This window comes from Phaenicophaeus curvirostris, chromosome 1 (assembly GCF_032191515.1).
Source record: "Phaenicophaeus curvirostris isolate KB17595 chromosome 1, BPBGC_Pcur_1.0, whole genome shotgun sequence".
NCBI classification, from domain to species: Eukaryota; Metazoa; Chordata; class Aves; order Cuculiformes; family Cuculidae; genus Phaenicophaeus; species Phaenicophaeus curvirostris.
Genome location: NC_091392.1, coordinates 103,894,122 through 103,909,501, shown reverse-complemented (window position 1 = coordinate 103,909,501; position 15,380 = coordinate 103,894,122). Strand labels below are relative to the sequence as shown.

Genomic DNA, 15,380 nt, shown 5'->3' with positions numbered 1-15,380 from the left:
CAAATTTTTGCCTTCTGAGGTGTTTTGCTTGTGATGACAAACAGATAGAGGTCCTCTTTTTTCAACTGTGTAGCCCAGTTTTTCAGTTGTATGTCCAAAGCCTTGTACATGAAGGTAGTACTACGTGCCAAAAGGTTTGACTTCGTTGTTTGAAGTAGTACATCAGCATCCCAGCTAGTTCAAGCATACTAGTATGTTTCCTAGTAAAAGCCATGTAGCTGTTGGCATGTCTGCCTTCTATTTGCTGCAAACCCTCAGTACCTTCCAACAGTAGCTTGTAAGAGAGCTAATGGTTATCCACAGACCCTGAAATATTCTATCTTAGATATGGTGTTGGTAAATGCTGAATTTTAGCATCTGTCACTTTTCAACTTAGAAGCAATTAACTATCTTCTCCCAACCTATTAAATATTCATCCTCAGGTGCAGTAATATTGCTATAGGCTTTTTTTTTTTTGGTGTTTTTTCCTCCTTAATATAATCTCTTTTTTTTTTCTCTGTTTCTCTCTATAGAGTAGTTGAGAAGACACATTGCAAGCTGCTCTGATGGACCATCAGGTCTGAACTCATGGAAGTGATGACACTAAACAGTGCAATGAACATTTTCTTTATTTATGTACTATTAAAAGAACTGTAAATGCAATGTAAAGACACACAGCCACACATATCCCACAGATACTTTACTTGTGTTCTTCTCCTTAATACACCATCCACCTTAAACTATTTCTTGTCAGGAGTATATAAAAAAAAAAGAAAGAAAAAAAAAATCACTCTCCAGAATGAAAAGGATTTCCTTCTGTATATAATTTCTTTCATTGCATTGCTATGCAAGCTCACCTTCTTTTTAGCTATGTTCATATTCATGTCTGTTTTTATTGGTCTGTTGTACTATATGTGAATTAATAGGCTGTGGTGCCATATATTAACTTTTAATTGTGTAACTTTTATGTTTAAAGTTTGCACTGCAATTTTATTTGGTGATAAGCACAAAACTCTACTCCTCATGACATGAAGAAAAAAGAGAGTGAATGTGTGAAGGTTTACATACTGTAAGCTACTGGATAATGCTGGATGTAAAGGCGTATGTTAGGTGGTTTTCCATTGGGGTGTAGAAATGAAAAAGTGACAGGCAAAGCTGATGTCGGTGAAGACATTAGAGACAGGTTTAAATCTTTTAAAAGTAGGCAACATAGTTGCTCTTCCTATTTAAGAAGGGGTCAGAAGTTGGAAGTGTGGGATTAAAGAGTGAATATGAAAATAAAAGTAGCATGAGATGGCCTAGACCCTTTCACTAGAATGATGCCCTTAGGATCAGTTTTTAGCCATCCCATGCCACTAAGTAAAAGGGAAGAAAAAGAAACCTTGCTACAAACAAAAGAACTTAAGGTGTTTCACTAAAGCTGTTTTTATATGCAGTTTTAAAAGAATTATTACCATTAATTTCTGCAACCCAAAATAAAAAAACAGAGATTTCACAGGTGAAATAAATGATATCATCTCAAGGAATACCTAGTAAGTAGTTACGGATGCAATTTATTATTTAGACGTATTCAGGCTGCTTCCAAAAAATTGAAATGTCAGAGTATCGTATTTCATCTTTCCAATATATGTACAGTACAAGAGAGGATAGAGCTGCACCACTGAAATTCATGACTTTAATTGTTTTGATGCAGTCTAAGCAAACCTTTGTTTTGTTACGTGAAGTCTGCTAGAGGTGAAGCTGGATCCACTAACTTTGTAGTAAAATGTTCAATGTTTGGAAGGAAAGCAATGGTAAAATTATTTTCAGCTTGCATTAGGTACATTTCTGGCAATACAATACCTCCTACAAGCTGGATATAAGCAAAGAAAATATGACCTCTGTTTTAGTGAGTGGCTTCAAACCCCACTATGATGAGGAAATAACATATGCTTATACACTTTTGAATAAACCAAACTCTGTAAGTGGACATTAATGACAGCATCCTGTCTCTTCATTAGTTTTCATAGCTTCGTCCAAATTGTCTATATCTCTCAAATTTCAACGAGTAAGTTGTCAAACTTTTCTTAGAATATTGTATATGGATAGCCCACTCATTTGGTGCTTATTTTAAATTTTGCATCCTAGAGTTTATTTCTGTTAGTTATCTGACCATGAACACAAGTTTCCGTTTGAATACCCTTTTCATATAACCAGTCTATGTTGTTTTATATATTGCCTTGGAGCTCACCAGTATTAAAATACACTTCTAGTAATGGGAGAAATTTAGAAAAGTAAATTACAATGCTAAATATGTGTTGCTTTTCATTTCATTAACTTGTTCCATGATAAGATAAAACACTACAGCCATCAAATATAACTCAGCACTACTGAATCTTAAAAAAATGCTAGTTAACTTCCTTAAGGTCAAGACTGTTATTTAGCAGATTACAAGCCAAAAAAGTTGAGAAAAAAATGTGTGCATTTATTTCTATATGTGACCAATAAATATAAGTAATTTTCCTGCTTGTTAAACCATTATAGTTAAAACCATTACTTAAAAATGTGCAAAATTGTTCAAGCAAGGTAAAGACGGCATCATATTTATATATGTATGGTTCTTATTTGGTATTATCATATGAAGAGATTACTATTCAGGGTACAACTTAAATTTAATTCTCTAGAAAATGTTTGTCAGTAGTCACTGGTAGGTTTTTTTGTGCTGAGCTTTGGTGGAACACCTTACTCACCAGTTCTATTCAAAATTCAATATCATTAGACTTTGATAAAGCCATCCCAATTACTTGCAAATATGTGTTTTATCTCTTCCACTGGAAAGTAAATGTGTGTCAGTATTAAAGCTGTGCAGTACCATGATATTCACTAACTTGTCCATCTGCTTCTGTACATTTTTGTTCATTAATAATTTGCTTACAATATTACATAAGGTGTTGTGTATCTCAGATTGTCTCCATTATCTTACAGGTGATGTCTCTTCTTTTTTTTCCTCTCTCTCTTTTCTATACAGTGTACTTCCAATGAACCACAGTACATATTTTTTAAAATGCCATTTAATTTACTATTTTGAAAGAAGTATTCTTCTTTTTTTAAAAAAAAATGAAAACATTTACTGTGAATAATGTGTTTAAAGAAAAGGGATGTTGTGGCAGCACTTAGAATTGTTTTTTAATTTGTGTTTTTTTAAAAAACTGTTTATTGGCTACAGTTTGTTCACGAAAAAGTATGACCTCTTAATGTGTTTCATTGGTATTGTTAGTGCAGCAAAGTTTAATTGGCATAAGAAGTTGGTTAATAGTACTGTTGAAGTGTGTATTGTATATTTACTGGGGAAAAAATAAAACATATTCACATTTCAAATCTATGTTAACAGATGTTGAGTAAGGAGTCAATATGTGAAAACCCAAACTGGGAAAATCAGGCAATAATAACATAGACTGAGCTATAATCATCACTGTCCACTTACAGTAACAAAGAACATTTTATATGCTGATTTTTGAACTAAGCTAACAGCTGTCTTATAAACATTGCCTGTCACAGGAATTCCTGTTTAAGGTCTTGTCTATATTAGGAATAGTTGTATCAATGTAATTACACTGATACAGCTATTCTCGTGAACATCCTCCATTTGTAGACATACTATCTCAATGTAAAGTGAGGCCTGCAAGTGCACAGCTTACTCTGCTTAAAGCCCATAAAGCAGTGGATGTGTAAAACCTCTGTTCAGTGAGTCTGAACCCTTGGACTTGGGAGCTGGTACCGGTGGAGCTACTGCCAACCCACTACAGTATATCTCCAGAACATATATGTAGATGTTAGGTTAATTCTTCTCAATCTTTACATTGACTATAAGCTCAATTTTAAATACAGGAGAGCTGAAGGACCAAATAATAAACTGTTACATGTGCTTCAGTGGTGTAGTGCTGCATGGACAGCTATTTCAGTGATGCAAATAACAGGCGTTTCTTTTTTGTTATTTAATATTTCTTAACTCCTTATCCAAGTCGATAAACCTTTTGATTAACTTTTGATTGCTACTTGAAATACAACTGAAACATTGTTCCTTGAGAAAAGTACAAAAGAAAAGGAGGATGGAGTGTTTTAAGTATATTAATTTAGCTATACACCAATGCAAAAGGAAGACATGACTGTTTGAAATAATATAGTGGCTTATGCTTGCCTCAGCCAGTACATTGCCAGGCAGTTGTGTACTAAGGCTGAGAAAGAGTCCTCACAACTGACAGAGGAAAGGTATTCAGGTTGGGGGAGATTCTGGCAGGAACTTTTTCTTTTTTATCAAACTATAGGCAGCTCCTTTGGCTTTTCTACAATTTATGCAGTTTGGGTTTTTTATGATTAAGGGCCTTGTGGAAATTTAGTAGGGGTACTAGAATGAAAAAAGTTGGCCTTCTTTTATAAAAACTGGGGGGAACTTGTTTGCTGAGGGGACAATTTTTTTAATTTTGTTTTTATTTTTTTAACACATGTTTTGTTCCGTCTATTGGGAACATGTTAGCTAAAAATAAATTATATTTGAAAACCATGTGGGCAATGGACAGTTCATTTAGGAGGTATATTCAAACATCAGGAAAGATGGCAAAGATTAATACTAAAAAACCATATTTTGCCTTAGTATCAGCCAAGTCCACTAGAGTTTCACATGTAGTTCTGAACTGTTGATGGTATGTATAAACACCTTTACTTTTGGTTTCCATTCCAAAATAAATTATCCAAAATCCACAGGAGGCCTAAATCCTCAGGACTATAAGACTGGTACTGTAAATGTGTGGTTAATCCAAGCTGGTGGGACAGGAGTATGCTCCAGGTTTAGAAGTCCCCAGTCCTGGCTGTTTCCCTTCCAGCAGATTCCAGCTGGGAAGCACAGGTGTCTCCAGGCTCAGTCAGTTTCAGTGAATCTTTCACTAGGCACTTTGTCACGCATCGTATAGGTAGGGGCAGGGTAGTTCACCAAGGAGGGAATTTTTCAAGGCAAGGAAGGTGTCCCATGAGGTAGGCATTATGGTGGTTCGCATTAGGACCACATAATCAGGCAAATCTCATGTTTTGTGACCACGATCCCCAGGCGTTGTCTCAGTGCTGTCTTGTCTGCATACTCAGTGCTGCTGTTATCACCTGGATCTGGAGTGGCTGGCATGGTGGATACAAGAGAAAAAGAGGTGCAGTTTTGCTGGGTCGTGTAAGGCTCTGCATGCATTGAGTGGCAGGTTATTTGCCCCACTAGTTAAGAGGGGCCAGGGAACACAGTACAGCAGTTGTCTGAAAAATCTGTTCTGTTGTTTCTAGCTAGGTCCCTGCTTCCATTTCATACTGACCTCTTCTCTGCCAGTCACTCCTCAACCCAAAATAAGAGTTACAGCTCAGAGACATCTCGTGGGATCCAGGAGAGATGTAGAGCCATGCTTGTGTGCTGTGAATGTGGACAGGGGATTCGAGGAAAGCTAGCTCTCAGCTGTAGTGCTAGCATGAGGAGTAGATTGCCTTTATTTAACTGTGTAACTTCAACCAAGAAGGCCCAAGCAGAAAAGAAGTTCCTAGAGCACACCCCAGCATTGCAGCATCTCTTCTGGCATGTGACTCCTCATTCAGTCTGTTTCAGACCATCCTGAGTTTGATGCTGGCTTCTCACCACATCCTGAGGTCTGAAATGGCTTACAACCACGTTTAGGCAAGTGAGGTAGTTCCTCTCTTGTGAGGGAAGGGGGCAGAAAAAAAACACCCCCCCTCCGCCCAAAACACCAAACCTGTCACTTCATCACGAACCCTTTGAAACAATCTTCAAAAATCCCAGAAAACCAGGCATTACTGATATATATGTTTGGGGATTTCTTTATTTTTTCCTTTACTTGGTATTTTGTGTTAGCTATCACTGAAATGATTTTTTTTTGAAGTTGCTACACTTTCTCTCCACCCTTTCCATTCTCCAGTACTTCTCTTTCAGCTATAAAGAAGTTACGTTAGACAATAATTACATTCGTGTATTTTCCAAGTTATAACTTTCAATAAGGTGCACAGTTGCATTTGGTTTAATTGATCAAAGCCAGATGGGGATTAAATGTTTGTGGTTTTTTTTCTAAAAAAGGCCTGATACTATTTGTGGTGATATTTGTTCCCCGTTTATGCTGATCAGTGCATCTTTTGCCTTCAAGGATGCCCTTAGTAATTCTCATTTGTGTTCAAAAGCAGGAATCCATTGTGCAGCACTTGGAGAGCCACTCGGATGCAGGTAAAGGATATAACAGCTTGAGCAAGTGCTAATTAGAACCAATTAAACTTAATTGACCTCCTTTGGCAGTAAAATGCATAATAGAACTTGCTCTGTCCTTGCAAAATGGAGATCTCGCCTCTAAGCATAACAGTGAAGCATGATTTCATGTACCAGCCTGTAGTAATTATGTGGATATAACAACCAGGAAGCGGCTTGTTCCAATTTGTTCTAATAACTGAGCTGTACTGTATCAGGGCAATGCAATAAAAGAGAGATTTCTGGTTCAGTCTATCTATTTAAAAACCTAATTTTTACAGAGCATATGAACATCCCAGGATACCAATACTAATCTCTAGGAATGAGTTAGCAGAAAAATAGAGTCCCCTTTATAGGTAAGTAATGGTGTAAGCATAAAAAAGGCAGTTACATGACTGCAGGTTGGAAATGGCTCTGATGCACAGAGCCTGTGTCTATCTTGAGTAGAAATTGTAAGCTCTGGTGTGCCTCGATCGTTGCCTTGTCTGGGTGAATGACCTACCTACAATTTAGCATGGGTCCTCACTGCCCCTTGCACCAAGGTTGCCTGCTGCAGATTTATGCTTCAAAAGGAGCACTGTTATTCACCCATCTGACATTTACGGTGCCATGGGACTGGGGCAGAGACAGGGTGTGTACACCACTATCACGGGCATCAATGTGGATATAGTTAGAGGTACCCAAATAAAAGTAGAGAGAGAAAGAGTGGAGGAGAAAATGAAGGGTAAGAAATGTAAAATTGTATGAATTCAGAAGGATCAGTGTTAAACTATCCCTGTGAAAAGCTGAAAAGCCATTCTTATTAGCAAAACACAATTGATTCAGTTTCAATAACCATGCTTTGCTGACTTTTTCCTTAGCAGGAACTGAATGCGACTGATTTTGCTGCTAACTTGGCCTTACTATTAACAGCAATAAAGGTGTTAAGTCAGGTGGGGACTTTGGTGTGACCAATAACATCACTCTCCCTTCAGGGAATGTTCATGTGCTGGCTTGTTAATGAATTTTTTTTCTAATGAGTATCATTAAAAACCCTTTGATTAGCTATTTGTGTCAATGCCCTTCCTTCTTCCTCTTAGCTGCCGCTTGCACTAGTGGCAGCAGGCTTTTGCCCTAGGCAGAAAGCATGCAGCTGTATTCCTTACCTCATGAATAAAAGTCTGAGGCAAACTGCAATAGAAACGAGAAAGAGAGAAAAAAAAAAACAATAACAACAAAAAAAAAACTGAAAAAAAGACCTCACAGTTTTGTTGAAGTTGTTTTCTACGTATGTACAGTCTGATCAGGCCACTACCATTTAGACAAGAATGTCATTAGGGGAAATGAAGAGCAATAGGTAGTGATGGTGAAGCATGTAACAATAATTTACATACACCTCGAGTGCCAGCAGGCAAAGAATCAAATAAAGCTATAACCTGGGAAAAAGGAATGCCAGGAAATAAATGAACCACAACAAGCAAACAAAAAATGCTATGTCATAAAATGTAGCAGAAAGTGTGGAAAACAAAATTAAAAACAAACCAAGGCATTTCACATCCCAGGCCCCTTAATGAGATATTGATGGCATAGAAATTGCTTACTCCTATGCAAGACAAAAGGAAGACTGAGAACACACAAAAACAATTAGGAAGCAGATTTTGCTATCTAAGGTTTAATAGAAAGAGATGTGCCATAGCAGGGCACAATTAATCACCAATTGCCTGAAACACCTTCTTCTCCTGAGCTCCTGCAGACCGGTCTCCTCCTTCCCAGTGTTAAAATGACAGACACACAATTCAGTTTGTATTTAAAATAAATCTCTCTCTGCTATTCCTCAGTCCCTCAGTTCTCCTGGTGAATTGCAGCTACTGATAAAGAAACCTCTTGCATTTACTCTAGTGTCACAAGCTTCAAACTCACTTCAGCCTACCCACCCCCTTCTTCCTGCTCTTCTTTTTCCCCATCAGGCATATGCTTCATATGCATATTTTCTACCTTGTTGTTAGGCATATAATGAGACCTTTCTATTTTTGTCCTTCTTTACCCAGAAAGCTGTCTTAGACGCATCACACTTAGAGATGTATACAAGTTCACTTTTATGTTTGGTCTACATGGAATATGAGGTTTCAGGTCATTGAATATGGGGTTTAACTAGGTCAATGGGTGCCTTTAGAGCTTTTGTAAGTAAGGGAGAACCATTGATGAGTCTCAATTTGAGTGTTTCAGCCCTGTACCCAGAGCCTGAGAAACTCAGGGTGAATGATCACAGTTGCAGAAGGATTAAGGCCATGTGTTGCATCCATGGCTACTGTGCTGTTTGTAGTTCTCTGAGTCAGTGTATTTGTACTAATAGCAACAGGGTAACGTACCTTAAAACATCTGTAATGTATGTAGCTCTAAACAGTGACAACCTGAGACTAAATCTTGAGTCTGCTGAGAGCTGAGTTAAGACCTAGACTTTTCTTTAGCGAGGATAAAATATTAGATTTTCCGCAGTAATCTCTGCAGTGTGATAGCAGATTTTTGCCCATCAAAAGACTTTATTCTGTGTACCTTAAAGCCATGGTACATTCAAACACATTCTGATTTTCTGTACACAAATGTTTCCAAGCATTGAATATATAAGAGGCTTTACATCTCCTTATATCACAGTACATATGTACTTTGGATCTTTTGCAAGTTACCCAAGTCCGAAGTGTTTTTACAAGCACTTATCACTAACTGAGAGTATTCAAAGAAGAACCCCTTTCTATATTTTCATATCCTTTACTGTCTTGTGCAGGCCCATGAAAGAGAATATCAATTTCAACTTTTGGTTGCTGTTATGTTACACTTCCAATTTCACTGAGGGATTTAGGAGGCGTGATTTTCATAGAAAATCACTTCAATTAGTCAATTAGAAGCTAACAGTAGAAGCACTAGACCTCCCAGATCCTGCAAGTACCCTCATACTTTAGCTGAGGGTAAAACCTTTCAGTGCTTTCACAGCTTCTATTTTTTTAATTAATTGAATCACAGGGTTACAGTATTTTATAATATTCCCAGTAAAGCTGTCTGAAACTGAGTTGCTCTAACCAGAACCTCTTGCTTTGACTAATATTTACACTTCTGTGGGACAAGGAAATCTTATATGACTTTTTAGCAATAGCAGCATGGTTGCAAAAAAAAAAAAAAAAAAGTGTTAGCAAACCTCAGGTAAACTCAGGAAATGTTTGATGAAGGGATGTCTTTGTGCTTACTGACATCCCTGGCACTTCTTGCCTCACTGGTCGCACTCATAGCTGGAGTAGGCATGAGAGTGGAGGGCAAGGAAATAAAAAAGAAAGGGAGAGGAGAATCAGAATCAGACACATACCATATTTTGACAACAGTTTTCAGAACAAAACTGAATTCTTCCTTTTTTTTCCAGTCAGTTCTATAGTATGTTGTGGGTCAGGTATACAGGTATTATGGTACGGGTATATATTTTGCTTACTGTCTATTTTTTTTACTTTAGATTTGGATAAACTTAAATAGTTGTCTCAGAAAAGGAACTTTCAGAAAAAAACAACATTAACTGCCAGAACAATGTGGGTCTGTCCTCAGCGCAGGCCTCTGATCATCAATATCAAGATGTGTCAGCAAACTGATTATCATTCATACACTTTTCCTAGTGCTGACAATAGTAATGACAGAATGCTCTTAATTGGTCCCAGGGAACAAAAATGAGACACAAAATTGTTACAGGTTTGGGGTTTTTTTAATGTTGAACAGTTTCTTTTTCTTTCTTGTCAAGCACTCAATATTATCATGGTAGTCTTAAGGGCATTCTGAAGCAACTTATGCTTTTTGTTAAATCCATTTATTAAGCTGAATGTCGTTGAGCATGATGCTGACATTTGGTGATTCTCACACAGTTTCTAATAACTGCAGGATGCTCATTTTTGGAAGCAGTTTCATGATGTTACAAAATGTCTTCTCTGCTTCTGCTGGCACATACCACAACATATACCTGAATCAGACCTGTCAGGACAGCATGGCTCTATTTAGCAGACCATTGTTTGTCATTATACTGATATGCTTTGAATTTTTTCAACTATAATATTGTTGTCAATGGCTAAAATTTCAAAGCTTCCTAAATGACTGTGTACAGGAAGATTAATCCAGCTGGCAAACTTTCTACTTCTAAGATTTTTGTAGAAGTCATTAACAGGGAAGCAAATAATTTTCACTCTCTGATGAAGTCTTCATTATGGAACATCTGAAACTGTTATAATGTGGATGACTGGCATTTTATCTGCAGCTAAGTGCACTCATACAAAGGGAACAAAGCACCACAAAGAGCTTCTGAAAGTAGCTTAACTTAATTTTCCTCTGTATTCATACAGTTTACAGGTTTACTAAGGGTCTCTCATGTTATTTACAATGTATTTGTTTATCAGATTCTTATTTTAATTCCCTAGTGTATACAACTTGGTGAATGTCAACGCTTGTAACTATCAGCTTTCAATAAACAATCTACAGGGATGTGAGTTGCGTAGGACATGAAAAGAGTATGTCACACTATAATGAGCAACTGCAAAGGGAGGACAAGTTAGCTCAAAACACTGTATGTGTTTGTCAGATTTAATTTGAGGTTTGGACTGCTTGCACATTCAGAAACACTTGTCACAGTTGGTCAAGACATGCTAGGAAGAACTACAGTGAATAATAAGACTATTGTGGTATAATGGTATAACACCTGAAGCAACCATGGTCGCTGTCGTTTCATTATTCTTCAGCACTGATTTTATTCTGAAATGAAACTTGGGCCTGCTAGCAGATTCTGTGATATTGAGGAAATGCTAATAACATATATTTGGTCTTGGTTCTCTTTTTTGCCTTCTACACACCCAACCCCCCCCCCAATAGACTCAAGTTCTTATTTGAGGTGTAACCAACTATTAGCATATCCCTGCTCTTAAAGCCCTCCTGAATGGCTGCATTGGAAAAAAAAACAAAACAAAAAACCAATTTCCAATGCAGCTAAAAAGGGGTTTTTTTTAACTCTTTATGGAACATTTTATTTTCTTAAAGTTATGATTTTGTTCTTTGAGCCCCTTCTACAGATTGTATGTGCATTCTTTGCTATTTTTATAAGAGAAATCAGAACCTTGGTGTTAACCCTTTGTGAGCAGAATCATTTACATGTTGCCCATACTTAGGTACATGTTAATATAGCTGCTGCCACTTTTACAGGCATATGCTGTGTATGTGTCCAGATGTTCCTTCCTTTGGTACCTTGTGTGACGTGTGAAAAACCTGGACAAGTAAAATCTCAACTTTGAGATTTTTCATACCTCCTAGGCATGCCTATTTCCCTCTATGACAAGTTATATTTACTGAAATGTGATAAAGCTTTGAGCAGTTTCATATTTATTCTTCTAAAAATTTTCCTTCAACTGAAAAATTATTAATGCTGATTGCATCTGGAAATTCAATAAGCAACTTCAGCTTCTATGAGCCTGTGTGCATATAGTCAGCTAGTGATTTGGAATGGCTTCAGTTCAATAGAGCTAGTTAGGGAGAGACAGCACATGGCCAGCAACTTCACTCGGCTATAGTCATAAATCATCATACAACCTGGCATTTACAAATTGGTCTTGGCCTAGGGCATCCAGAAGCTTTGTGAGAAACCTGGCCAGAGTAGAGCTAAAACATTAACAGCAAGCATCTTGGGAAATGCTTTCAAACTTCTAGTTGGATGTGGATATGCAAACAATATGCTTTGGGGGCAAATTTCCAGGAAAATCTATTGAAATTTTTAATTTGTCTTCAATTACTTTTCCTGGAATTTTCTTTCAATTCAGCAGCTATCTTTGTTGTCCAAATGAGCATGGGCAAGGTGGATCTAGGATGATAATCGGGCTCATCTGTCAGCAGTGATGTGAGAAAAATAGCAGTCCGGTTGCAATTCAGTGCACAAAATTTTGCTGTTAAAGGGCAACCAGTTCATCAAACTTTGCTGAAAGTGATGATGCTTTCCAGTGGTTATTTAGGCTATTAGTTGGAAGACAGGTCTAATTGTCTGAGTAGCTGTCACATATGGTAAATCTCCACAGAGATTGAAAATAGGCTGAAAATTAATGAGTTTCTAATTTAAACACTCATGTCTCTTGAATATATCTCCTTTTTTTCTCAGAGATTTTCCCGTTATCTTTCCTCTCCCCTTCCTCAGTCTTACCCTTTCCTTTATACAAATTCTTTATCTCATAGGCTGTCATTGAAGCACTTTTTTGTCCACATGCCTATGTGTATAAAACAGAGCTTAAGATGAATGTCATAAACAGGCATTTCTGTATCTTAGTCTACCAGCAGATGATTGGAAGAGTGAGGGGACAACAGCTCCAGTAAGTTATTCCATGAAAAAAAGGCATTAACTTTGTACACAACAACACACTTACTAGTTAGTGTGAATTAAATGCTGTTTTCTGAACATTTTATTATTTCTTTTGGCTGCTAATCTTTGTCTTTTCACTTCAGCTTGTCCTCAGATTCTTTACTCCTTCTTACATCTTTCTACTTTTCCCATTCTGCCTCTTCTGTAATACTTTGCTTTGTCTACTACTTCCAACTCATGCTACTTTGTAACATAAGTCTTTCCACCCTCTAATTTTCCAAGATCATCCTTTCCTCCATCTGCATTGCTAATGTAAAAATCACTATTATAAATATGTCATTCTGATATGTGAATAGCTAAATCTCTGAGAATACATATGACAAACTAGCTCTCTCCAGAAAAATGGGTAGAATCAAATTCACTTCACTGCAAAGGTGACTGATGGCTCCGTTTTATCATCTACCTGATTTCTGCTTGTTACAAAATGTGAAAGAATTTTCTACATCTGTATGTAGGTATATAACCATCAGAGAGGAATTAATGATTTGGTATGCATATATTACCTCTTTAAGAAGATCTTGCAGGAAAACATCAATCCTGTTGAGGGTGAGGGGCAAAAGAAGCTGGCAAAGCCTATTTCTTTTTCGTAATCTCCATGGTGCTGTTACAGAAAGATTTAGAGTTGTTTACAGGCCTATTGGCTGGTTAGTGTAAGATGTGAGTATAGTAAAATATTGTTCTTTTTCCTCATTAAAGTATTATGAGTCCACTTTGACGTAAAATCCATAAAACATATGGATTTGGGAAACTCTGAATCATTAATAACACAATGGCTTTTTTGTGGAATAAATATACTAACTGGAAATTAAATGTAATTGAAAAGGAAGTAAATTTTTACAAAGATAATATAACCTACCAGTACGGTTTAGTCTACTGGTTTAACAGTAAAGGAGACAGATTAGAATCGTATTTTAATCCAGCTGATTTCAAGCGCAGCTGAAACTGGTGTCCTTATCTCCTGATGTTTTTGACAATCAGAAGGAAAATCATCCTCATCCTGGGGCACAGCTCTTATTTTGGCTGGTACCTACAGAACAGCCAGATCCCAGAGAGTACCAAGACTATGAGCAGGACCAAACAGGGGGTGGAGGTGTTATAGGGGTAGCCTACAGGGCTTTGGATGTGCTCCTATACATTGACTACTCATTTGCTTCTTTTGGAGAGGGAGGAAGCCAGTCTGAGCTTCTCTGTGTCCAGCATGACACTGAGATAGCAAATGTCATGGTTTTGGTTTAGTTTTGTTCTAATTCTGAACCCTACTGAGCTTTGTCTGGAAAAAACCAACTTCTGCAGATCTTCATAAACTTCTCTGATGTCTTTTGCCTCTGTCTATAAGGCTGGATGTGGTGGATATACGTCAAAGTTGTTTCTACTTTCCCTCTCATTATTTGCAGAGAGGCAGCTGGGGTAAGCCTGTAGAACTAGCAGGGGAAGAAGGTACTGACTTTTGTGGGGGCTTTGGGAAGCAGTGAGGATTTAGAAACAAGGAAATTGTTTGAGCCTCCTTCTCTTTGTCCCATGTGCTAGGTCTTTCTCCCCATCACTGCCTCCCCTTCCTGATTTTGAGTGTTTTGTGTCGATTTCTGTAAGTTACGGAAAAGTTCATCTTTTGAATTTCGTTTGTTGGATGATGAAAAGTAAGCCTCCTTCCTGTTGCAAAGTTTAACAAAATAAATCTCAGTACAGAGTTGCAACACTCTTTCTTTCCCTTTTCCAGCATGAGATTATGGCTTCTGCGTAGGCTGGAACCTCAAAATTGCATTGTCACTGAGGTGCTCTTTTACTCTGGCACTACTGACTAGAAGGTAGAGATTTCACAAGGAAGTCTCTGTTTCCATGAAGTATTTAAAAAAATTTGCTAAAACATTATATAAATGTAAGTAGAGCGGTTCTTTGTCCATTTGTTATTATCTAGAGAGCTTCACAAGCTGAAGTTGATGACTGGATGGATTTGTTGCTGGTATGAGTTTCTATATTAATTCTCTCATTCCAACCCTTCTGAACAGTCCAAACAACTCTTCATGTTTGTGCACTGGAAGTCGCTTGGCAAGTGTTTTCTATTGAAATCAAACTAGTGAAATGACAGGTAAATTGTTTTATAGTGTATTGTATGCAAGTCTAGCAGAGTTATAGAAGTAGTCAGCTGATATTCAAAGCATCACTTTCCAATTACAGAACATTAATTGTCAAAATTAAGGGATCAATGGTTTTTTTATTTGTAAACTGACATCTGGCATCCATACTTGTTTGGTTTTGAGCATCTCATGACCAAGCATAGACAATTACACCAAATTACATTACTGTTGAGAACAAGGATTACACTGGTTTTCGCAAACTGATTTCAATTAAGATTATGGCATGAATTTATATCAAATCATGAAGGTAAAGGAAAACATGACATACCCTACATTACCTAAGTAGTTAGATTAGTCATTAAAAAAATATAATTCTATATAATACATATTAGGTCTGAATAATATATGAATGCACCAGCATTTTACAAAAAATCTCAGGCAGATGGATAAAGTTAACAATAAACACTATTCCTCTTTGTTACTGTGTCATCAAGACTACAGCTAATGAAAGAATGTTGAAAAGAGTCTTTACAACCTGAGTAAGATTTACATTTTGTCAAAGTAGTGCTCACAGAAGCAGATTTCATGAACCAATAAAGAAATTCCATGGGTGTATGAATTATAGAATTACCTATTAAATGAAAAAATAAATGCCAGAGCTTTTGGGGAT

The 15,380-nt window shown here is 37.1% G+C and overlaps 1 protein-coding gene across 16 annotated transcripts in view; it reads left to right on the top strand.

Moving 5' to 3' along the window:
* ROBO2 (roundabout guidance receptor 2) overlaps nt 1-4,270 on the top strand; it is a 905,955-nt gene extending 901,685 nt beyond the window's left edge. For all 16 annotated transcript variants that reach the window (XM_069870289.1, XM_069870339.1, XM_069870284.1 and 13 more), the window contains one exon: nt 513-4,270. In XM_069870289.1, coding sequence (XP_069726390.1) covers nt 513-514 — 2 coding nt within the window. In that variant the 3' untranslated portion in view covers nt 515-4,270. The remainder of the gene's footprint in view (nt 1-512) is intronic.
* The last annotated feature ends 11,110 nt before the right edge of the window (nt 4,271-15,380 follow it).